Source organism: Mesoplodon densirostris, chromosome 6, assembly GCF_025265405.1.
Source record: "Mesoplodon densirostris isolate mMesDen1 chromosome 6, mMesDen1 primary haplotype, whole genome shotgun sequence".
Taxonomy (NCBI): Eukaryota; Metazoa; Chordata; class Mammalia; order Artiodactyla; family Ziphiidae; genus Mesoplodon; species Mesoplodon densirostris.
The window spans coordinates 1073676-1096696 of record NC_082666.1 but is presented as its reverse complement, the minus strand read 5'-3'; the positions used below and the strand labels follow the sequence as shown (position 1 = coordinate 1096696).

The 23021-nt window shown below is 62.8% G+C and overlaps 1 protein-coding gene across 2 annotated transcripts; it reads left to right on the top strand.

Annotated features, from left to right (window-relative positions):
• Nucleotides 1-661: 661 nt before the first annotated feature.
• On the top strand, nt 662-21276 carry TRAF2 (TNF receptor associated factor 2). 2 transcript variants are annotated; one of them, XM_060100965.1, is made up of 11 exons: nt 662-703; nt 7937-8153; nt 8626-8704; nt 8869-8967; nt 13003-13164; nt 13882-13956; nt 15489-15563; nt 17019-17345; nt 17825-18002; nt 18549-18697; nt 19345-21276. In XM_060100965.1, exons 2-11 carry the CDS (start codon nt 7966-7968, stop codon nt 19561-19563), a joined length of 1551 nt encoding a protein of 516 aa, XP_059956948.1. In that variant the 5' UTR covers nt 662-703; nt 7937-7965; the 3' UTR covers nt 19564-21276. The 2 variants fall into 2 exon arrangements, with proteins under 2 accessions (XP_059956948.1, XP_059956947.1); XM_060100964.1 differs by lacking the exon at nt 662-703 and adding an exon at nt 5954-5974.
• The last annotated feature ends 1745 nt before the right edge of the window (nt 21277-23021 follow it).

Sequence of the window (23021 nt, the reverse complement as noted above, 5' to 3'; positions counted from 1 at the left end):
TGTCCATGTGCCATAGGCTGTGCATATTGTTTTGTTTGGTGGTGAAATTCACATAAGATAAAATTCACCGTTTAAACCTAACAATTCAGTGTAATTGTACTTTGTAATGTCGGGCAACCGTCGCCACTACCTAGATCTAGAACATTTCACTACTCCGAAAGGAGACTTCGCAAGCCTTCCTACCCTTTAGGTGAGCGGCGTCTAAATGTAACCCACACTGGGACCCAGCCCTGCGCCTGGAGCTAACCCTCTGCGGGAAGCGCGGAGCACACCCTCCGAACAGAGAGCCGAGCCCGCGCAGGCGGACTCTTGCCTAGAAAGAGTCCGCGGGCGACTTAAGTACCCTAGCCGCGTCAGCTCCGTCCAATCGGCGCCCGCTGCGGCTCCCTGCGCGCTTCTGGTAGGCTGTTGTGTCAGTCAGTTAGTAGTGAGGGCCCGAGGCGGGAGGGGCGGGGGAGAAAGCTGGCCAATCGGCGCCCGCTGTGGCTCTCTGCGGGAGCTTGGTAGGCTTTTGTGTCAGTCCGTCAGGAGGGAGGGCCCGAAGCAGGGGGCGGGGGAGAAAGCTGGTCAATCGGTGCCCTGTGTGGCTTCCTGCGCGCTCCTGGTAGGTCCCCACATCAATCCATCAGGCGGGCTCGTGGGCGGGGCGGCGGCGGCGGCGGCGGCGGGCGGGCAGGCGATTCCGGGCGCGCGGCGGCGGTTGGTGAGTCGCGCTGCGGGGGTTAGGGTTGGGGGTCGGGGGTCGGGGTCGAGGTCGAGGGGCGGGGGCGGGGGAGCACGCGGTGCCCGGAGGCCCGGCGGGAGGCACGGCCGCCGCCGCGCGCGGGCCTGAGGGGATTTCTCGGAGCCGGAAACTGAAAGTCGGAGCGGGCCCCTCACAGGAAAGTTCGCGAACGGCGGGGCGTCCCCGGCGGCCGGCCCGGGCCCGCGCGGGGTCCACGCCCCCCCGGGCCGCCCCCGAGCCTCGGCTGCGGCCCGCGGCGCCCCGCCCCTTCTTGCCCCCGAGGGGCTTCCTGCCCCGCTCGGGGTCCGGACGGGCTCCGCGGGCGGCCTGGACCTCAGGGTCGCCGCTTGTCGCTTGCTGCCCTGGGCCCTCTCCCCGTGCCTCCGACCCCCCTGAGCTTGGGCCTTGTCCGACGGTGACACCGAGCCCCGAGGTGGATGGGGAGGATGCAGGGGTCTAGGGAGCTGCCGGGGCGGACGGAGCCTGGCGTGGGGACTCAGAAAACTGCTGTGTGTGCGGGGCCAGACGCTCCCTGGAGACAGAGCGGGCTCCTCGTGGACCGGACGGTGGGGACCGGGGAGAGCTGGGGACAGCTGCGCCTGTGACAGCAGCCGCTCCGCCCGGCCTTGAATCTAGCAGAGCAGGGGGCGTGCCAGGCCTGACGCCGGGCCCTGCGTGACTCAGGGAGCACATGTCCCCGGCAGCGTTTAGCAACTCAGTTACTGGCTTTAGGTGGAGGTCCCAAGCAGCCCAGAACTGTTGTTTGAGGTTTTTTTTAACAGCTTTATTGCAGTGTAATTTACACACCGCAGAACTCACCGTTGCTTGAATTTCAAGCAAAATCCTAAGCGGTGCTTTTCTGAAAGCCTTTTCTTTCAGTGCTTTCAGCAGTAGCATCGTCACACATTCGAGCAGCCGCTCTCTCTGATTCCAGGCCCCAGCCTGGCCGGTCCCCCGCCTCAGCCCCACGCCTGGGGACACAGCCCAGCCCCCCTGAGGCTGCAGCTCCCAAAGGCCGGAGCTGTGATTTGGGCCCCTGTGCTCTCTGGTCCTTCGGCCTGGGACGGCCCTGAGCGCGCCTCCTGACACACCCAGGCCGTGCCATGGGCCCTTCCGGGGTCCCCCCTGCGTCGCAGACCTCTGCCACCGAGGTTGCATTGTGCCCTGTGGCCCTCGCCTGTTGACTGCATCGGTAGTGGTGCTGCCCAGTCTCCCCAGCTCCACGCGTGATGCACAGCGGGAGCCTGGAAACATCCATGCGGAGCGACAGACAGAGTGAAGGTCACGTATTACATCACTGGCTCGCTCATGGGGAGACAAACACGCATGTCCTTCCTCTGGGGACCTGAAGAAATGGGTTGTTTCAGCAGCGGTCATAAACTGTGGACTAGAGCACAGAATTTACAGCCATCACTTGGTGCTGGAGAAAATGTTTTCTCCGGGAAGAAAAGGCCTTCTGACTTAGTTCTGAGCCAGGTGTGGGCCCCCCTCTGGCAGTGAGAGATGCCAGCCTGCCTGCCCGCCCGCCCGCCCGGTCAGCACACCAGCGCGGACTGGGCACGGTCCAGCAGGCGGGTTTCCAGCGCAGGGCAGCGCACACATGGGTCAGGGGAGGAAGGTCCAGAGAAGAAAACCCAGAAAAAAATGACCCACAGGCTCCACAGATCATGCCAAGAATGGGGTGCACCCCTTCCGTCTGTTCCTGAGTCCACACCTGGGCCTGTTGCCCCGTCCTCCCTGTGTCCTGGGCCTGCTCCTTCACGGAGATGGGTGAGGACCACTCCCCAAAGGCCTGGGCTGTGTTATCAGAGGGAGGACATGTCCTTGTTCCACAGTGCGGCTGACCCTCGGGTGAGGGGGGCAGGCTCCACGGAAGCTGTCCCCTGGCTCTGAGCAGGAACAGAGTGGCCACCGTGTTCCCTGCAGGGCCAGCAGGCGGTGGAGATGGCGTTTGGGGCAGGTGTTCTTGGAGACTGGCTGTGATTTAGGGAGGCGAGTACACGGCAGCAGTGTGGGTAGGAGGTGAGTAGCGGAGGTGACTACAGTGCGGGCTCCAGGATTGGGGTGCCCTGCTCTGTGGCGGGGTCGCGCCCGGCTGGGCAAGTGGTGCAGCGCGGAGGAAGGGTCAGACACAGGGGTATAGGAGCCAGTGACCGGCGGGAGCCTTGGGAGCACGGAGGGCACCCCCGCACCTCCCATGGGCCCGGGTCCCTCCTCCCTGCGTCCAGGCCCGCGATGCTGCCCGGGCCGAGGAACGGTGCGGGGAGGCGATGGTTTTTCAGGAAGCCGAGCAGCAGAGGCCCTGGAAGCCTGGGGGTCTGAGGGAGGAGCCCAAATCCCCAGCTCGTATTTAAGGGCCTCGGGAGGCTCCTGCAGTGAGTCAGGTCACAGTAGATGGTGGCCGGGCCCAGTGGTAGCAGTGTGGTCAGGTCCTGGATGTTTGTAGCCGGTAGAGCCAGTGGATTTCCTGGCCCGTTTGAGGTGGGCGTGGGGCGGGGCTGGGGCCTCAAAGGGGCAGAATCGCTGCGTCGTCATTGATCAGCGTCTCCCTGTTGATGGCCCCAGTGTTTCATAAGAATCTGGGTGTGTGGATGGCACGAGTGGCTGCGAGTGGGCGCGGGCGGGAAGGGACGGCGCAGCGTTTGCTGTGTGCTTTAGTGTAAACGGTTGCTGGGCGCTAAGTTGGTACCAGACCACTTGGCATCACGTTGAGCTTGAACGAAGATGAAAGTAGTGCCAGCGATGACGTTCGCGTGGATGTGAGGCCCTGGGGGCCCTCCGCGCTCGCACGCTGTGTGCGGTCACAGGTCCCTGAGAGTTGCTTCAGGAGTCTTACACCTGGGGGCCCAGCGTGGCACGCAGCGGGGGCAGCTGTCAGTGGAGCGTGGATTTGGGGGAGTTTGGTCCTTGCGTTGGGGCATCCCAGAGGGAAGCTCCTGGGTTGAACCCGTGTGTCTGCTGGCAACAGGTGGCTCCCGGCAGCCAAGTGCTCCGACACCTGATGGGATGTTGGTTTGGGCAGCAACGTACCCTTCTTAGAATTAGGCCCTGACCCCCACACACCGGGCTGAGGACGGTGGAGCCCAGCTGCCCAGCGGCCTCCGGCTCAGTCGGGGTCTCGGTGATTTCTCACAGGGACGGCTCTTTCCCTGGGTCCTCCTGCTGTGTACCCAGGTGGGACCTGGGCCTGGGAAGGGGGCCTGCATCACAGGAAATGGCAGAACAGCGGTGGGGTGCCAGATGCCCCCCACTCTCCTGGGGGTGGGGAGGCAGGAGGGAGATGCAGCCTCACCTGGGGGGGGCTTCTTTTGTGTTAAAACCGGTTTTTGAGGTTATTCTGCCATTGTTAATAGTATGAAGCAGGGTTACTCTGGATAAATGTGCGTGGTGTACCGTGACTAGGGATCTCACCATCTTTTTTTCGACTCTCCGGGAATAGAAACTCCATCTCTTTCTTTTTAAAATGAGGTATACATGCAGCAAAAAGCACAAATCCTAAATGTACAGCCAGATGCACCTGTGTCCACATATACAGTCACTCCTCGCCTTCCAGAAGCCCTCGCGTCCCTCAGGCAACACTGACCCTCCTGCATGGAAAGCTTCTCTGTTTCGCTTCTCACAGGATTTCTGACTCCAAATGTGTGGGTTTCCCCACACCAAGCAGTTCTGCCTTTCTTGATAGATGCCGACTGGGCATCCTGCAGTTTAATTCAGTTCTGACACTGGCCGCCTGGAGTTAGCACAGACCGCTTGTGTTAAGAGTTTGGTCACACAAGGCTGCCCCCACCCCACTTCAGATGCCAGTGGGGAGGCGGGGCCTCCCATACTTCTGACTGACCGACTGTAAATTGAGGGTCCCCATGACCCCCTCCTTGGGGTCAGGAATTTGCTAGAAGGGCTCAGAGAAACGTGCGTAACAGCCCGCTGGGAGAGACACACAGGGCCAGGAACAGGGAGGGACGCGGAGCCTCCACGCCCTCTCCAGCGCCCCCCTTCCCAGCACCTCCACATGTTCAACCCAGAAGCTCTCCAAACCCGGTCGTTTGGGGTTTTCACCGGGGCTCCCTTCTGAAGGCAGGATTGATTGAATCACTGGTGATTCAGTCAATGGCCAGTGTCGCCGCCGCCGTGGAGGTGGGGGTGGTGGTGAAGGGGCTTCTGAATAAACAGAGGTGCCCCTCTGTCCCCATGGCTCAGGAAGCCCCAGGGGTTCTGGGTGCTTTGTGCCAAGAACCGGGACGAAGACCCAACGTCTGTTGTATCGCAGTTCCCAACCCCAAGGGTAACTGCTGCTCTAACTTCTATCGTCATAGGTTAGTTTCGCCTATCCTCGAGCTTCATGTAACTGGAATTATCCTGTAAATGATGTTGTGTATGTAGTAGAAATGCCGTTTCAACAAAATGCAAGTTTGTTGTATAAAGTTAGTGCATTCACGTCTGGAGCATATTTGGGGAGTGAATTAAGTGTGAGACCAGGGCCGGGCCGTGTGGGAATACTCGTTCACACTCCCAGGCGAGTCGTGTGAATGGACGTAGTTCCTGTTTTTTACCACCTTGCCTGAGAGTCAGGATTTGGAAAATAAACTGGAAGCTTGGAAGGACCAGTAGGGGGTTTTGGTTCCATACTGGAGGCTTGTAACATCTGACCCCTAAGTACAAAGGCTGCCGGTCGCCCAGCCCCCAGCCCTGTGTGACTGCAGGTGGGTGGAGTGTGCGCGCCAGGAGGGTCCGAAAGGGCCCGAAACTCGGGGGGTTTCTTCTCATGCTTGGGCGGGTGGCACAGCAGCAGCGGGTGGCTTTCAGCGCTGAGTTTGGGCACGGCGCTTTAGAGTCTGTGTGATGTTTTCCATTACAGCTCTTGAGGGTTCAAGTGTATAACTGTGACTTGAATAAGACATTTAAGGCCTTAAGCACTGAGACCTCCTAGGGCGTGGCGGGGGTGCCCTCTGACCACGTGGCCGCCCACCCTCCTGCCGCGCCAAGTAGCCGTGACCACTGAGTGGGGAAGGCGAGGCCCACTGTGTGTTGGGGCCTTTTCCTTCTTTATTGCTCAAAAAAGAGACCGTTTGTGGTTCTTTTATGTCCAACAGGAGTAAAGGTCCATGGATTAATAAAATGGGCTCGATCTGCCACAGAAGGTGTGGTCAGTTGCCCAAAAAGTGTTTCCCCCAGGCCGGCCACATTCGGGCGGAAAGTCATCGCAAAAGAAGAAGGTCTCTCCTGACAGGTCCCCTGGAGACTGTGTTTGAGGTGGGCAACGAAAAAAGCGTCACCCTCATCCTCGCGCCTTGCACGAGCTTCTTTTTTTTTTTTTTTTTTTTTGCGGTATGCGGGCCTCTCACTGTTGTGGCCTCCCCCGTTGCGGAGCACAGGCTCCGGACGCGCAGGCTCCGGACGCGCAGGCTCAGCGGCCATGGCTCACGGGCCCAGCCGCTCCGCGGCATATGGGATCCTCCCAGACCGGGGCACGAACCCGTATCCCCTGCATCGGCAGGCGGACTCTCAACCACTTGCGCCACCAGGGAGGCCCGTGCTTCATTTTTTATTTTGCTTTCTGGCCCTGCCTGTGTAAAACATGGCTGCAGTCACAGAGGCCTTTGCGTTTCATCTTGTTTATTTTGTTTGTCTATTTATTTATTTATGGCCGCCCCGTGGCTCGTGGGATCTTAGTTTTCCCAACCAGGGACTGAACCCGCGCCCTCGGCAGTGAAAGTGTGGCGCCCTAACGACTGGACCACCAGGGAATTCCCACATTTCGTTTATTTAACACCTTATAACGAATACAGAGTTTCGACCTAAAGAAGGTGGCTTTTTTTTTCCTAGTTATATTCAAAAATAAAAACTCCTCTTTCTCATGTAGTCTGGAGCCATGATGTTTTAAACCATCAAGGTTACGAAATCAGTTCAGTAGCATGACCAGAAAAAAAAGGGAAGCTAGGAACGTGATGCTTCTCATGCGGGAGGGAGTGCACCTTCACGGGCCTGTGTTCCAGACGCACACACGCGTGTGGCCACCACAGCCTGACCTTGAGCTGCCCTGGACCACACTGGGGGCGCGTCCTTGAGCTCTTGGGACTTTTTGTTCACATCGTCCACCAAAAGGTTTTACTAATAAAGGCACCTCTCATGCTTGCACATCTGTGTTGTGAGGGCTTGAAGGAATGAGATCCCCCAGCTGTCAAATGGACAGATGGACCCTCCAGGGGCCAGGCCTGCCAGTGTGAGGAGAGCACGAGAGAGGCAGAGGTGCCCTCCCGAGGTGCCCGGGCACAGCGTCCCTTCTGTCGGTGGCTGGAGGCAAGAATGTGGGTTGGGAAACGTCCTGGGGTCTGCGGGGGCCCCCGAGTAAGGCCGCCTGCGTTACAGACCCCATGGCTGGTTGAGAGTGGCTTTGCCCAGCAGCTAGGGGACGACGCCGTCTGTGCTGTACCCTCGGTGTCAGGCCAGCTTAGGACAGTGCACGTGGCCTCCTGTGCACAGTCGCTGCCCAAGCAGAGCCCCCCCAGCCGCCCCGGAAAGGGGCAGAGTTTCATAGCATCCTGACTTGACCATGCCCAAACCCCAGGGCAGACGTGGGTGTGTGTGCTGGGGGCGTGCGGGGGCAGGGAGAGCTCTTTGGGGATTTGCACAAAGGGCTGGGGTGGCCTGCCAGGGTAGTGGACGATGAGCAGGTCTCTGAGTGCTGTGGGGGACCCTCCCCCCACTCGCCCATCCTGGTTACCTTACCTTGGCGGCCTTACCAAGGCCTGGTGGACGGCAGAGGGCAGCTCTGAAGTGAGAGGGACCCTGGCTGTGGGGACGGAAGCGGAGCAGCAGCTGCACGCGGGCCACACCCCTGTCTTGGGGCTGAGGGTTGGTATGGCCGTCTCCTGGGCCTGCCCGGGGACGTCGCCTGCCAAGCTGTCCAATGTTCTAAGGACACAGTCACACCTGGAGCCTTGGGGAGACGGCAGGGCGCAAGGATCGGGGTCCGCGGTCACGGTCACACGCGAGCCCGGCCAGCTGGCCCGGGAGCAGAGGCCCGGGCCGGGCGGCCACAAGGACGGCCCGCTGGGCCCAGGGCTGCAGCGGGCATGCGGGTGCCCGCCGTCTCAGCCTTAGCCTGGCCTGCGCGGGGCTCCCCGGAGCGCCGACGTCCTGCCTCTCAGAGGCCCAATGGCCCAGGCCTTGCACGTCCCCGGACCCGCCGTGACACGCTGTGCTCTCCCTTAGGGCTTGGCCTTGGTGGGGCTGCGGTGCTCATGGCTGCGGCCAGCGCGACCCCTCCCGGCTCCCTGGACCTGCTGCAGCCTGGCTTCTCCAAGACCCTCCTGGGGACCAAGCTAGAGGACAAGTACCTGTGCTCAGCCTGCAGGAACGTCCTGCGCAGGCCCTTCCAGGCTCAGTGTGGCCACCGCTACTGTTCCTTCTGCCTGAGCAGCATCCTGAGGTAGGGGCGCTGGGAGCAGCCAGGAGCGGATGCTGATGCCCGCGTGGCCCAGGGCTGCTTTGCTGTGGGGTGAAGTCAAGCATCTCCATAGGGTCTGTTTTCCTGCTTCTCCTTGTCTCTGGTGGGAACCGGACAGTTTAAAATTGCCTGGAGGCTCCCGCTCCCTTCGCGCTGGGCGCCCGAGTCCCTGCGGGGTCGGGAGGTGGGGCCTCCGGCCCGTCAGCAGGAGGACAGCAGCCCCTGGTCCTGGCATCCGTCTGCGCGGGTCGTCTGCGCGGGTCGCGTTCAGACGGGCCGGGGTTTGGGGCTGGGCCCCGAGCGTCTCGCACGGTGCGCCATGTCCGCCGGCCGCCCCGGCGGCCGACAGAAGCTCCAGAGCCCGAGCCATGGCGTGGGCCTGTGTTGGCGAGGCCGCGGGCCTCCCACCCTCCATGGCGGGTTTCACAGCGCGGGCTCCCACTCTCCCCACCAGCTCCGGGCCCCAGAACTGTGCCGCCTGCGTGAACGAGGGCATTTACGAGGAAGGCGTCTCTATCCTGGAGAGCAGCTCGGTGAGTGAGCCGTCCACGCTGATGGTGTCGAGGGGAGAGGGAGCCTGGGAACGGCTGCGGGAGAGGCGCCCCGGTCCCGAGCCTCCCCCGAAGGCTCGTGGTGTGGGGCGCCAGGTGGGTGGGCGGCTGGGAGGGGGCTTACCCGAGGGACGCTCTCTCCCCAGGCTTTCCCGGACAATGCTGCCCGCAGGGAGGTAGAGAGCCTGCCGGCCGTCTGTCCCAGTGAGGGCTGCACCTGGAAGGGGACCCTGAAGGAGTACGAGGTAGGGGCTGCCCTGCGCTGGCTGAAGCCCCTCCCGCAGAGCAGCTTCAAGCCCGCCTGACTCCCGCGGAAGGGGGTGCAGCTGCTGCTCCGGACGTGCCCACCTGGACTCTGGAGCCGGGGGAGCCGGGCGTGTGGCCGGGGGTGGGATGCTCACCCTGTGTGGGCTGTTTGCTGGTGTGTCCGTGGACGCGGTCCTCCGGCCGCAGTGCGGTGGCGGGGAGCAGCGGTGTGTGCGGGGACCCTGGTCCGGCCCTGAGAGTGCCGCGCAGGCAGGAAATTAGCTTTCTCGCCGACGGGACTTTGTTGTCTTTCCTCACTTGGATAGTGCTGACATTGGAAGACTCAGGAGTAGCCTGCATGTCCATTCTGGGGTCACAGGAAGGCATCTGGCCAGTGACAAGGGCAGTGGCCGGGTGCATATCTTGCAGGCCTGTCTCTGCCGTGGGAGGCTGGCGTGTCGGGGTCCCTGTGTGCTGGGCCTCTGGCAGCTGAACCTGCGGCTGTGAGCCCAGCTGGATGCTCTTCCTGGTGATCAAACGCTCTTAAAAACTTACGTCTCCAAGGTGCCTGCGCACGAGTGTTCCCGGCAGCCAAGTGTCCCTGGCAGAGGGCAGGACACACAAGATGTGGGCTGGTCATGCCATGGAATAGTGTCCAGTTATGAGAGGAAGGGAACCCCGCCCCAGGCTACAGTGGGGACGGACCTTGGGGACATCACGCTGAGGCCACTCTCAATCAGCTTTGGGGTCTCAGTGAGATGAGCCCAGCAGAGAAGGACAGAACCTGCGGGAACCAGCCCTGTGAGACAGGAGGTGGAGTGGAGGCTGCCCGGGCTGGGAGGTCGTGTGCAGTGGTGCAGAGTAATGGGCTGGGTCCTCAAGGTGGGGAGGCCTTGGTGCTGTCCCATGCGGCCGAGGCTGGCGAGGCTGGAGGGGCTGTTTGCAGGGGACCCGGCTTGCCTACACGCATGGCTGCCCAGGCCACGGAGCAGCCTCCCTGCCATGGGGTGGGCGCCGGGCTGCGACTGAGTCACGACACAGGGGAGAGCCCGTCGGCTCTGAAACTGGGGTCCTGAGTTCCTCCTGCTCCCGTCCGGAGCGCTGCGCAGCGACGTCCTCTGGTCCTCTTGACCAACTCGACTTCGTGGGCTTCAGGCTCTCGGTTGCGTTTTGCCAGAGGAACAGCTTGGCCGTGTCTGGGGCTGGAGCCGGTGGTCAGGTGGGCAGAAGCTGGGCTTTCCTCTGACGGCTGCCTGGGCCTGGAAGCGGAGGCCTCTCTGTGCCCTTCCGGGGAGCAGGACTGCAGGCCATGGACAGAGGCCTCCGATGCCCAGGGGCCACTGTGGGGCAGGGGCGCAGGCAGGGCGTGCTGCCACCGAGGCCCTGCTCAGCAGATGGGCCTGAGCTGTTGTTGCCCAGCACTGTCCAGAGAGCTGGCCTCGGGGCAGGGTCTCTCCTGGGGGGGCAGGGAGCCCCAGCAGGGAGTGCAGTGGGTACTCCGTGTCGCCTTTTGAGGGGACCAAAGACCCCTGGGGACAGGCGGAATAACCCCAGCTCCCGAGTCCTCTGGGGTTTCTGCCGCCTCCAGGCCGCTGGTATGGGTGGCGGCTTTGCAGGCCCCTGGCCAAGGGCCTGGGACCGTAGCCAGCCCGTGGGCCCTGCGCCGGTCCTGCAGGCATGCAGGCTGGAAAGTCCCTGGCTGCACCCGGGGAACTCAGGAAAGTCCCTGGGGGTTGGTCACGTGGGAGACGGGCACTGCTCTGGGTCTCTCAGTGCAGCCTTTGACGTAGGGTAAACCTATCTTTAGCTGGGGTGAGACCCCACCTCAGGGCGTGGGGCGGCCACCTTGCTGCAGCGGTGGCCCCGCTTCCAGCCTGGAGCCAACACGTTTGCCCTTTGGGTTGCTCAAAATTGGGGTGGTGCTGGGAAATGCCGAGGCTGCGGCTGAGCTCCTGAGAGTGTGGAGAGATGGGGCAAATCCTGGTCAGCCTTTGAATAAGTTTTTCCTTTGCAACGATGTCTAGTATTTTCTAAAAACCTAGTGAGTTAAGACTTCAGTTCAGTTAGAAGGTGTCAGGAGTGGCTGCCAAGTACACAGCAGCCCTGGGGACTGCTCTTCTGGAAGCGAGAAGCAGGGGCTGCGTGGAAGGAACAGCAGGGAGAAGGGGCCTCGGGCTTCAGAGGAGGGGTCCGGGCGGACCTGCGGGAGGACCAGGTTATGGGGACATTTTGCAGCTGAAAGGTGAGCAGAGTTGGACGTGCTCACGTGTCAGGGAATCCAAAGTTGAAATGCCTAAGCATTTAGCTTGAGTTCTGGTTGAATGCATATTGATTTCCCTGAGCGACCTGGTGGGAGTGGGGGCCCACGGAGCCCGTGCCAGCCTGTGAGGGTGCTGGTGCTCCTGGGCCAGGAATGGGCTTCGGGGGCGCTGAATCCAAGGGGCACCTGCTGAGTGGCGAGCGGTGTGGGGCCGGGTGGTCAGCGCTGGCTGCGGGCGTCCCTCTCCAGTTGTCCAGTGGCCCCAGGGCTCATCCTTGAGCATTTTCTTTTGCTTTGATCAGATCCAAGTGCCCTCTGGGTGCTGTCGTTTTTGTTTCACGAGCGTGGTTGTTTCCGAGGCTCCCCTGTGGCTCGGTGTGATGGTTTGGGCTGTGCTCAGTGTGGCCAGACCAGGGCCCTGTCTGGGGAAGCTGGGGGTGCCCTGGCGGTCGAGGGAAGCTCCTCCCGGGCATGGCCGCCGTGGAACCTTTGAGGAGCTGTCGCCGGAGCAGGAGCCCTCAGGGAAGGTGTCGCCTCTGCTTTGCTCCCTATACCTCATGGCGTCCTGCCCACCCGCACGGCCGGTCTGTGTCCTGGGGCCGGGCCTCTGCGGCAGCGTCCACGGAGCCCTGTCGGGTTGAGTGGGGTTACCGGGGAGGCTTGCTGAGAAGGCCGAGTTCCATCTGACGTGTGTCCCTGCGGGAGACGTGGAGCCCTGGGTCCTGTGAGGAGGCGGGAGTGCCACGGGCACCACATCTGAAGTCTCCGCATCCCGGCTGCCGGGAGAGCGCCACACGTGCCGTGTCTCTGAGGTTCACCTGGCACCACTTCTCACTCCCCGAATGGTGAGCTTTGGCCCCGGCAGCCGAGCCTGCTGCATGGGGTGGAGACTCGGCTGGCCTGTTCGCTCGGCCCCGGACTGTAGGCCACGTGGAGACAGAGCCCGCAGGAGGCTCCTCCTTCCTCAAGGTCACTGCAGCGGAGCTCTGCGAGCTCTGCGGGGGCCCTGAGCTGTCCCAGCTTGTCAGGCGCCCAGCCTGAATCTTGGTGGAGGTGCTGACCCCACGGCGTGGACGTGCTCGGTGCCCAGGTTGCGTACTTACCAGGGGTCGATTTTGTGTGATGTGTATTTGACCACAGGTTTTAAAAAACAACAGCAAACAAACCGTCCTCTCCCGTTCTCTGCTTACTGGCCCGCCCTCTGTGCCCCTTCCCGGCCGGCGTTTCCTGAGGGCTGCGCACAGCTTCTGTCTGCCCCGTAGGCTCGCGGCCCCGTTTCCAGGTCCCACCCTTTCTCACCTCTTCAGCCGCTGCCGCAGCCCCCCCAGTGCTGCGCTGCTCAGGGCCACGCCTGTCCGGGTCGGGCCCTGCCCGCGCTGCTGGCTTTGCTGGGCCCCGCCTGGGCCCCACCTGACCCTTCGGAAGCCCAGGCTGGGCCCCTGCCTCCCTGGCCACGTCACCCTGCACGTCCTCAGCTCCAGGAGGGCAGGGATGGGGGCTCTCAGCCTGGGCGTCGGGACGAGTGGGCGTCTGTGTTTCCGTCCGCTTCTCGCTCTGGTCCCCACGCACGGCGTCCCTTCTCTGCCCTCCGTCCACTTAGAACCTGCTCCCGCAGCCCCGCTCACTGTCCCCTCTGTGTCCCGAGGGTGGGGCTCCGCCGGCTGGACCTGGGTCCTGATCTCTGCGCCGGAGCGGGGTTAGAGGCGTGGCTGCAGCGGCCCCCGCGGCCCCGAACCCCGCGGCTCCGCCCACGCCCCACCCCCTTCATTGCCAGAGCTGCCACGAAGGACGCTGCCCGTGCGTGCTGACCGAGTGCCCGGCGTGTAAAGGCCTGGTGCGCCGGGGCGAGAAGGAGCACCACCTGGAACACGAGTGCCCGGAGCGGAGCCTCAGCTGCCGGCACTGCAGGGCACCCTGCTGCCCGGCCGACATGAAGGTGAGCGCGTGCCGGCGGGTCGGAGGCTCCTGGCGGCCCCGGGTCGGGGCTGAGCTCGCACGGGGGGACGGCAGCGTGCGGCCACGCCACCCTCGCTCGGCCGGCAGCCCCCCTGGGTTCGCTCCGAACGCCGTGTGGCTTTATCTGAAAGGAGTCGCTTGTTTGTGAAGGGCGGGCCACCTTCTCGTGGGTTACATCATGTCTGGAGCTTCACGGGGTTCCTGAGGTCACGAGCGAGCTCGGTGCCCACGTGTCCGGGGTCTGTCCGTGTGGGTCACGTGGATCTGCTGGGTCAGGACCCGGACGCCCCCCTGCTGGGTCTGCAGGTCTCTTCACCTGCAGCCTTTCCCTTTGGGCGTCTTTTTCTCTCTGCCGTTTGTTGAAGAAGCCGCTGTTAGTCTGCATTTGGCTGGTCGGGTCCCTGAGGTGTTTTTCACACCCGGGAAGCTCAGCTCTAGAGGCAGCCCAGGGGTCAGGGGTCTCGGAGGTGCTCTGGCCGCTTGGGTCCCCCGCCAGCAGGAAGTCCGCCAGCCTGGCACCCGGTGGCAGTACTCTCGGGGCGCTGGGGCGCTCCTCCTCCTGCTGTTGCCCCAGCGGCTGCCGGTCGAGGGCAGGTCCTGAATCTGCAGACCCCCGTGTCGCCCGCCGTCTCAGCCTCGGGGCTCAGGAGCGTTGCTGGCCCGGCCTCAGCTCTGATGGCTGCCACGTCTCTTCCAGGCGCACCACCAGGTCTGCCCCAAGTTCCCCTTGACCTGCGAGGGCTGCGGCAAGAAGAAGATCGCACGCGAGAAGGTAAAGCTCCCCTGGGGCCCCGCGCCGACCCGCTGGGTGTTCAGAGGACAGGCCACGCCTCGGCTCTGGGGGCGGGCTGGGGGGGGGGTGTCGCAGGCTCCTCCTCTTCCCGCCACCCCCTCCCACCCCCTTCCCACTGCGCAGCCTTGCATCTGAGCCACTTGGCCCCAGGGAGCGGGGATCTGGGCAGGTGGACTGTTTACCTGGCTCTTCTCGCTGTGGGAGGTCTCTGTCCCTGAGGACGGGGCAGTGGCTTGTCTGTGCTCCTGCTGTGGCGATGGTTCCACGGGCAGGCCCCCAGGCCCACCCTGGCTGTGCTGGGAGCTGAGTCGGTGGTGGCCAGGCGGCCTCCATGCTCTGGGAGGGAGGGCATATGCTCACGTGCCTGTGGGAAGCCCACGCCTGACCCCGGGGGGGCAGCTGCAGTTTGTTCGATGAGGGCCCTTCATCTCCTTTCTTCTGAACTTCTGAGGTTGGTCTCTCGTGTATTCGTCCAGCGGTTATAGTGCTCCAGGGCAAGAGCTGGGAAGAGGGTGATTCCGGAAGCTGGTGGGGCTCGGATCCCTCCCAAGCTGTCCTCGGTCGCGCACGCCTCTCCCACATGATGGGTGAAGACAGCATCCAGGCTAGTTGAGGTGGCATTTCTCAAGTTGTGAGCGTGACCCAGAGCTTTCTGCCTGAATTTCACCTGCGTTTCTCTTCCTGGGGAGCATTTGTGACTCCTGCGCATTTCTTGACGGGCATTTGTCCTCTTCTTTCTGTTTTTGGAGCTCTTTGTAAATCAGGGCTGTAAGTTGCAGTTATTTGTCCTTTTAGTTAATGGTATTTTTGGTTTGGGGGGCACTTTTCAAGGTTTTTCTCATTGTTTCTGGATTTTGATCCAGAGTTGGGATTGTTTTCCGCTCCCAGGTACAGAGGAAATTCTCTGTCTCCTGCAGGTGTAAGTCTGATTCCTCACAGTTTGGGCCCCTGGCAGGTGGAGGCCAGTGGCTGCCCCTTCCCCTCCCCCCACTTCGGGCAATGTCGGTCTGGCTGTGTCTCCCTCGGCCCAGGCACTGCCCGGGTCAGCTGGCCACCCTCTGGGTCTTGGGTTCTGCTCTGCTCTGAGTGTGGCCATGGGCCAGCGCCCCGCCGGGTCAGCGTGGGGGTCTGATCCCCGGTCAGGCTGCTTCTCCTCACTCCTGGCTCCGTTTGGAATCCAGGCTGTCGGCCCCCAGGCCCCAGGGCCTCAGACCGGCCTGTGAGGGAGGAGGTGGGCAGGGCTGCTCTCTGGGACGCAGAGGCCCGCTCACGGGACGGGCTCTGCGGGTGATCCCAGACGGCCCATGTGCCTCAAACACACACGTGCACGCGTTTGCGTGTGTGCTCGAGTGTACACTGCAGCTTTGGGGGCAGGTCGTTGGGTTTCGGCCGGCCCGAGCGTGCAGAGGCCATTGGGGCGGGTGCGAGGGTCCTTTGGTGGGACGCTGGCCCAGTTGGTGCAGGAGCGGCTGGAGCGGAGGAGGACCGGGCTCTGATGTCAGGCCCGTCAGTTTCAGGACCACGTCAGGACATGTGGCAGATGCCGAGTCCCCTGCAGGTTCCACGCTGTCGGCTGCCCCGAGATGGTGAGTCCAGGTCTGCAGCGGGACCGCCAGGAGCTCCTGGTTCCCACGCAGAGGCCGGCGGACGTGACCGCGCCCTGCGGACACGGCCTCCACTCCACCTCCAATCCGGCCCTCAGGTGTCCCGGCTCTGTCCGCTCGTCCTCCAGGTGATCCCTGGTGCCCAGCCTTGACCGCCCAGCTGCTGGGAACCCCCAGCATGTCGCAGCCCCCTGAGGTCTAGCGATGCCCCCTCTGCCCGTCCTCTCACCTCCCCCAGAAAGCACACCTTGCTCCACCCGGCTCTTCTGGCCAAAAGCCCAGTGGTCGTTCTGGACCCGCCTCCTGTCTCTCCCAACACATCCAGTCTCCCAGAAAGCCTCCATTCTGCCTGCAGATGGGTCCTGGAGCCTCTCTGCCTCCCCGCCTCCCCTCTGTGGCCTGTGTGGCCCTCCTGCTTGATCGCACCCCGGTCCCTGGCTTGGCTTTGCTCCAGCACGCTGACATTCCCCAGGTCCTGACCCACCTCCTCTCTGCCCGTCTCACCTGCCAGCTTCTGTGCGGCTCCCTCGGGCCCGGGCAGCTCCCTGCTCATGTGGCCCTCGCCCTCCTTTCCTACCTGTTCTGTGCCCCCGAGGGCTGGGCGTGTGCAGGCCCTGCAAGCGGAGGCCGGCTCCATAGATAGGGGTGCACCAGCCCTCTGCTCTCAGCGACACCCCAGCAGCATTTCCGGTGGCAGCAGCCTGGCGGTGTTGTCACTTGGTGACGTCATGACACTTGGTCCCGGTGTCCGGCTTTGTTTTTTCTAACGAGAGCGAACAAGGGCAACGCCCCTTCCGTCCCCTTGGTTTGTGTCTGACATCCTGCTTCTGGGCAACGCGGTGCTGGTCGTTTCCCGCTCAGGCCCGGGGATCCCTGGCGTGGGGGCCGTTAGAGGCCAGAGGAGGGGCCTAGGGCACACGCTGCCACGGCCTCTTCACGTCCCACTGAGGACGAGTGTCCTATTGACCCTGTGGATCCAGCCGGCCTTGGCCCAGCTTCTGGAAGCCTCAGGTCCCCGGCCATCCCAGGGCGCTCCCGGGCGCTGGGCCTCACGTGGAGGTTCGTCCCTTTCTATCCACTTTCGGCTTTTTGAGGCTGTCTGACCCTCCAAACTCGTTGTGGAGCTTTGGACGGGATGTGGCTGCAAAGCCAGATCCGTAGGGACTATTTAAGATGAGTTCTATTCCTCTCCCCCCGCCCAGCCGCGGCCACTTCTTTCGCGGTGTCTCTCCCATCACCTGAAACACGAGTGAGTCACGTAGGGAGGTCTGTGTTTCGCAGATGTGGTTGAGTTCAGACAGTGACAGACGCAGCGCTGGCAGGTGAGCGAGAGGGCAGGTCACCCTCGTGTCGCCGCCGCGCGCCGGGCACCGGTGCTCTGTCGAGGTGTAAGGCCGCGGGCCCCCAGGGCTGAGTGCGGGTGTCATGCCTCGGCAGGTGGAGGGCGAGAGGCTGCAGGAGCACGAGGCGCAGCGGCTCCGGGAGCACCTGGCCCTGCTTCTGGGCGCCCTGCTGCAGGCTGGGCCCCCGCTCCTCGGCCAGGGCGAGCAGGGCTGGGGGGCCAGCACGCCGGGCCCGGGGGCAGCGCCCTCCCAGGTGGCGGAGCTGCTGCAGAGGTGCGAGGCCCTGGAGCGGAAGACGGCCACCTTCGAGAACATCGTCTGCGTGCTGAACCGGGAGGTGGAGCGGGTGGCTGTGACTGCCGAGGCCTGTGGCCGGCAGCACCGGCTGGACCAAGACAGGATCGAAGCCCTGAGTAATAAGGTTTGTGCCCGCTCTCCCGCAGTGCCCAGGCCTCGTTGGGCGGGTGCCAGGAGCTCAGGGGGCTGCAGAGCCAGGAGTTTGAGGGCAGCGCCTGCATTTCCAGCGGGCACTCGGCTCTCCGCGCTGGGCCTGAACAGAGCTCCTCTCTGAGCCCCTTCCCCGCAGGGCCCGACGCGGGGCTCAGAGGGGCCGAGGGTGGAGCCTCTTCTCCGACTGGGGGGCAGAGGTGGCCGTGGGGACCGTGCCTGGCGCTTCACGCGGGTCCCACGAGCGCGTTTCCTCCTGGGGTCGGGGGTCTCGTGGGCTTGGAGCCCATCCGAGAGCAGCTGACCCAGCAAAAGGCTGAGGCGCTGGGCACGGGGGTCGCTTCATAGCACGTTCCTGCCAGAGGGCAGCTGGTCTCTGTGGAGGCGGGTGAGCCCCAGGCCCCTCTGGCCTGGCGCCCCAGGGGCGCATCCTGACAGGCCCCGTGCCCCCAGGTGCAGCAGCTGGAGAGGAGCATCGGCCTGAAGGACCTTGCCATGGCCGACCTGGAGCAGAAGGTCCACGAGATGGAGGCGTCCACCTTCGACGGGGTGTTCATCTGGAAGATCCCGGACTTCGCCAGGAAGCGCCAGGAAGCCGTGGCTGGCCGCACGCCCGCCATCTTCTCCCCAGGTGTTCTTCCGGAACTCGCCCTCCCCCTGCACTGCTGCTACCCTGGGCCCCCACATGCCCGGGCTGGGGTCTGCCCCCTGCTGCGGCCAGGAGCAGCAGGGTGCCCCGGCAGAGCCAGCTCCTGAGCCCACAGTCACCAGCCTCACGTCAGAGTCACGTCTCGTTCCTTAAACGGCAGGCGCACCACGTCCGTGGTCACCCCGCTGCTCCCCGTTGGACATGAGGCTCGTCCAGGTCGGGCTCAGTCCAACCGCAGCCCCTCTGCCCAGAGCCCCTGCCTGGTGCTCGAGTCTCAGTCCAGCCCCTGAGGTTCCTTCCCGGTTGGTAGCAGGGCCAGTGCGGGGTCGCATTTAGGGTTTCCTAAAAGTGCCGTGTCTGATTACTACTTCCGTTTTTAAGAGAAGTCTGTCTGCACGAGCAGCTGACTGCGTGCCTGGAGGAGAACGTTCGCTCCTTGTGCCCTCCACCCTGAGTGGCGTGTGTGTGTTTCCTGGGGAGGTGGCCGCATGGGCTGAGCCCTGGGCGCTCACCAGCACCTCCCCACAGCCTTCTACACCAGCAGGTACGGCTACAAGATGTGTCTGCGCGCCTACCTGAACGGAGATGGCACCGGGCGCGGGACGCACCTGTCCCTCTTCTTCGTTCTGATGAAGGGCCCCCACGACGCCCTCCTGCGCTGGCCCTTCAACCAGAAGGTGCGCGAGACCCTGCCCCGGCTGTGCGGGCACGCGGGAGCCCCTGGGTGACAAGTGTCGGCGTCACCACACCTCAGTGCTCGGGCAGTGTCGTCTCCTGGGCCGCGCCGCCGGTCAGCCACTCGGGACCAGCAGTTAGTGGTGGGGCTGCCGCGGAGAGTTTGTCCCAAGGAAGGGGGGCCGCCAGGGGGCCTTGATCTGAGGGCATGGCCCAACCCTTGGGAAGCCAGAGCCCACGCGGGGGAGGAATTGGAGGCCCGGGCACTAGTCAGGACAGACGCCATGACGACACTGGGCAGCCCTGTGGCCCTCGTGGAGTTGGTGGCGTCACTGAGCGCGGGGCCAACTCGTGCTTCTCCCTGAGGGGTGCTGTTCCTGGGGGTGGGGACAGCCGCGTGGGCTCTTTGGTGAGAAAACGTCCCTTAGACAAGCGTTGTCAGAAAAAAGCACAAATGGACGTGGCGCGGGGTGCTGGGCTTCAGCCTTGGATCCTGGTGTCAGTGGACAGAAAACGCCGGGATGGGCACAGATGGACAGACCGGGCCAACCCGTGGCGGCCGTGCTCCCGGCACTTGACTGCAGACCGGGCTCCTGGCGGCTGGGCAGGCTGTGACTCACGTGCTGTCCCCTGGGCGCTCTCCTCCCAGGTGACCCTGATGTTGCTGGACCAGAACAACCGGGAGCACGTGATTGACGCCTTCAGGCCCGACGTGACCTCGTCCTCCTTCCAGAGGCCGGTCAGCGACATGAACATCGCGAGCGGCTGCCCGCTTTTCTGCCCCGTCTCCAAGATGGAGGCCAAGAATTCCTACGTGCGTGACGACGCCATCTTCATCAAGGCCATAGTGGACCTGACAGGGCTCTAGCTGCTGCCCCCGGGAGCGGGGCCACTGCGCTGGGCGGGCACCTGCGAGCTCACGTCCCACAGGCAGGGGCTGCCTCCCAGGAAGGGGTTCAGCCCAAGGCCATCGGGGTGGGCTGTAGGCCCGCGTGTCCCCAGCGGGTGGGCCGTGCAGGTGTGGAGCCCTCAGCCTGCAGTGGGGCGGCTGGGGCCACAGTGAGGAGCTGCTGGAGAGGAGGGACGGTCTTGGGCCCGGCTGCCGCTCCAGGGAGAGCCCTGCTGGGCCATTCTGACCAGGCCAGCAGGCGGGGAGGGCATCCCGTGTCCCCTGCCCCGTGGCGCGTGCAGGGCGCACGTCCAGCGCCCCCCTGCCCAGCCCCCGCAAGACACGTCGTCTTCCCTGTTGGGTGTGGAGGAGTTGCTGTTAAACCTCTGAATCTCTTCGGTGAGTGGTGTCCATCTGGCTCTCGCCCTGGCCATCAGCGACTGGCCGGGGCCTCCTGGCCTGCTGGCCTCCATGCTCTGTGTGTCGCCAGCTCCTTGAGCAGTTCCGTGGGCTCCCTGACACTGCAGGCTGGCTCGTGCGGGCCTCGGTGAAGCCAGCCGTTCTCTCTTCTGGGATGTTACTGGCTGGGCAGCTCCTCGTCCCTCAGGCCTCCCCAGGGGCTGCCCTGGAGAGCAGGGCCACGTGCGTGCCCCCGATTCTGGGCCTGCCCCGCCCCTCTGTGTAGGGCCCCCGGGCCTGGAAGAGTGGCCGATGGCTTCGTCTGCGTTTGGGACCTGACAGGTGGCGTCTCCCCAGGACCAGGACTTGCCCGGCCTCCAGGTGTTCCTTCGACAGTGGCAGAGCCCGGGCAGCCTGAGCACAGGCTTGCACCTCGGCTGGACCTGGTCAGGGCCTCAGCCCGGGGCTGCAGGATGGGCACGGCGTCCTGGCCGGGAGCTGGCCACACCCAGGTGCACTAGTGACCAGGACTGGGTGCTCAAGAGCCAGAGTCCTTACAGAGGACCTGTGACAACACTGTCACTTCTCTATTTTGAGAAGTTAAAGAATTGAAAGGCACAGAGAATAATAAGCTCCGTGTGTCCAAAATTAACAGATGTACACGTTTTGAATTATGTATTTTAATTAAAAAGAAACATTGCAGAAAAGTTGAAGTCCTGCTTCCTTTCCCTCTCACCACCTCCGTCACTGGCCAAGGCACCGCCCTCGTGGATTTGGATCCTTTTGTTTTAATTCTTGTCTCTGTGTGTGGTCACCCACAAGTACGCCTCATGTACCGAGTCCTCTGCAGACCCCTCTTCCCCTCCCCCAGGGGAACGCCTGGCGTGCTGAGCACCGCACGGTGGGCCAGACGCAGACGCAGACGGTATCCCTCCTCCACGTTCCCACGGGCACGTGCCTCCCCGCTCTGCCCTTCTAACCTGGACAGAGCATCCCCGCTGCTGCCCGTCCCATCCCGTCCAGCCCTTGCTGCTTGTGCGTGCAGGCTTGTTGCTCCTCCAGGGCCCCTGCCTGCCGCCCGCCTGCCTACTGGGGTGTTGGTCCTGTTTTCCTCCTGGTCGGAGGGAGCTCCCAATATTCCCGGAAACTGGCCCTGGAGCACGTGCGGGCTGTGTGTGCAAGTGTGTACAGAAATGGAGCGCTTGGACACACGCGGGTCATGGACAGTGCCGCTGGCCACTTAGTCAAGAAGTCCCAGCCCCCCGCCCCCACCGGCCTGACAAATACTGTTTTCTTCTGATGGTTTTTTTTTTTAACAAATAAAATTTATTCATTTATGGCTGTGTTGGGTCTTCATTGCTGCACGCCAGCTTTCCCTAGTTGCGGCGAGCGGGGGCTACTCTTCGTTGCAGTGCGTGGGTTTCTCATTGTGGTGGCTTCTCTTGTTGCAGAGCACGGGCTCTACGCGCCTGGGCTTTAGTAGCTGTGGCACACGGGCTCAGTAGTTGTGGCTTGCAGGCTCTAGAGCGCAGGCTCAGTAGTTACGGTGCACAGGCTTAGTTGCTCAGCGGCACATGGGATCTTCCCGGACCAGGGCTTGAACCCGTGTCCCCTGCATTGGCAGGCGGGTTCTTAACCACTGCGCCAACAGGGGAGTCCTCTTCTGACAGTTTTAAAGTTTTGTTTTGAATATACTGGGTTTTTATATTTGAAGTTTGTTTATATATGGTGTTTGTGTATGTGTTTCCATCAGGTCAGTTCAGGTTAAGCCAAGTAGATTAGTGAGTTTGTTTCCTTACCCTTAAAATGAAACAGAACAGTAAAATGAGAGGCATAGAAAGGTACTCTCCACCCACAAGGACAAAGAGCGGGAAGAAGGTGACAGCAGAAGGAAGACTTGAGCCCGTTCGTTGGGAGGTGGGACGTGGGCACGGGAGTGGCTGCCCCAAGGTGCCCAGGGTCCGGAGAAGGCAGCGCTGGAAGGGCGTGGGCCCAGAGACTGCAGCGGAAGGTGGGACGTGGGCACGGGGGTGGCTGCCCCAAGGTGCCCAGGGTCCGGAGAAGGCAGCGCTGGAAGGGCGTGGGCTCAGAGACTGCAGCGGCAGAGGTCTCCATCTGGGGGACTTGCCAGAGGAGCTCGGGACAGGTGCCCGCCCTGCGATGGAGCGAGGAGTGGACGTCTGCAGTCAGGACTGCAGGTGCCGGCCCTGCCCTCGAGGAGTGTGAGCTGCTGTGGGGTCACTTCTGCCAGGAAACCAGAGTTCCAGGGGGAAACTGAGCTCCAGAGGAGGAACCCAGGGGCGGGCCGCTGCCTTGTAACCTGGTTTAGGACGTTCCCGTCACCCAAACCCTGCCCCTGGCAACCACTGACCCACCAGTCTCCACCAATTTGCCTGTTCTGGACATTCGTATAAGCAGAGTCGCACAACCTGGCCTTTGACGTCTGCTTCTTGGAGCATAAGGTTTTCAAGGTTCCGCAGCCTCAAGCTGAGTGACCCTCCCGGTGTGGATGGACACGCAGTAATGGACTTGTGGGTGGGTCCGCCTTTGGCTGCAGTGAGCATTGTGTACGAGTCTTAGCATGGACGTGTGTGTCCCTCTCTCCTGGAAGATGCCTCCGAGGGGAGCTGTGGGGCGTGTGTTTAACTATTGGAGGAGCTGTCAAGTTACCTTCCAAAGTGGCGGCACCATCTGGCATTCCCACTGGGATATGAGTTTTAATTTATGCCTTTATTTTATGCCTTTAACTTATGCCTACTCCCTTGTCTTCCATGTTATCTAGAATTTTAGTTCCATCTCATTTTTTCAACGCACAAAATAATCATTTAGAAACATCGAGTAGGGACTTCCCTGGTGGTCCAATGGTTAAGACTCTGCACCTCCACTGAAGGGGGCATGACGAGTTCGATCCCTGGTTGGGGAACTAAGATCCCGCATGCCATGCAGTGCGGCCAAAAAAAAAAAAAAGCTTCAAGTAGAGGGACAGCATCCTGTGTGTGTCTGCTTACAGCTGACTTGTGCCCCCTTGTCTTCCTGTG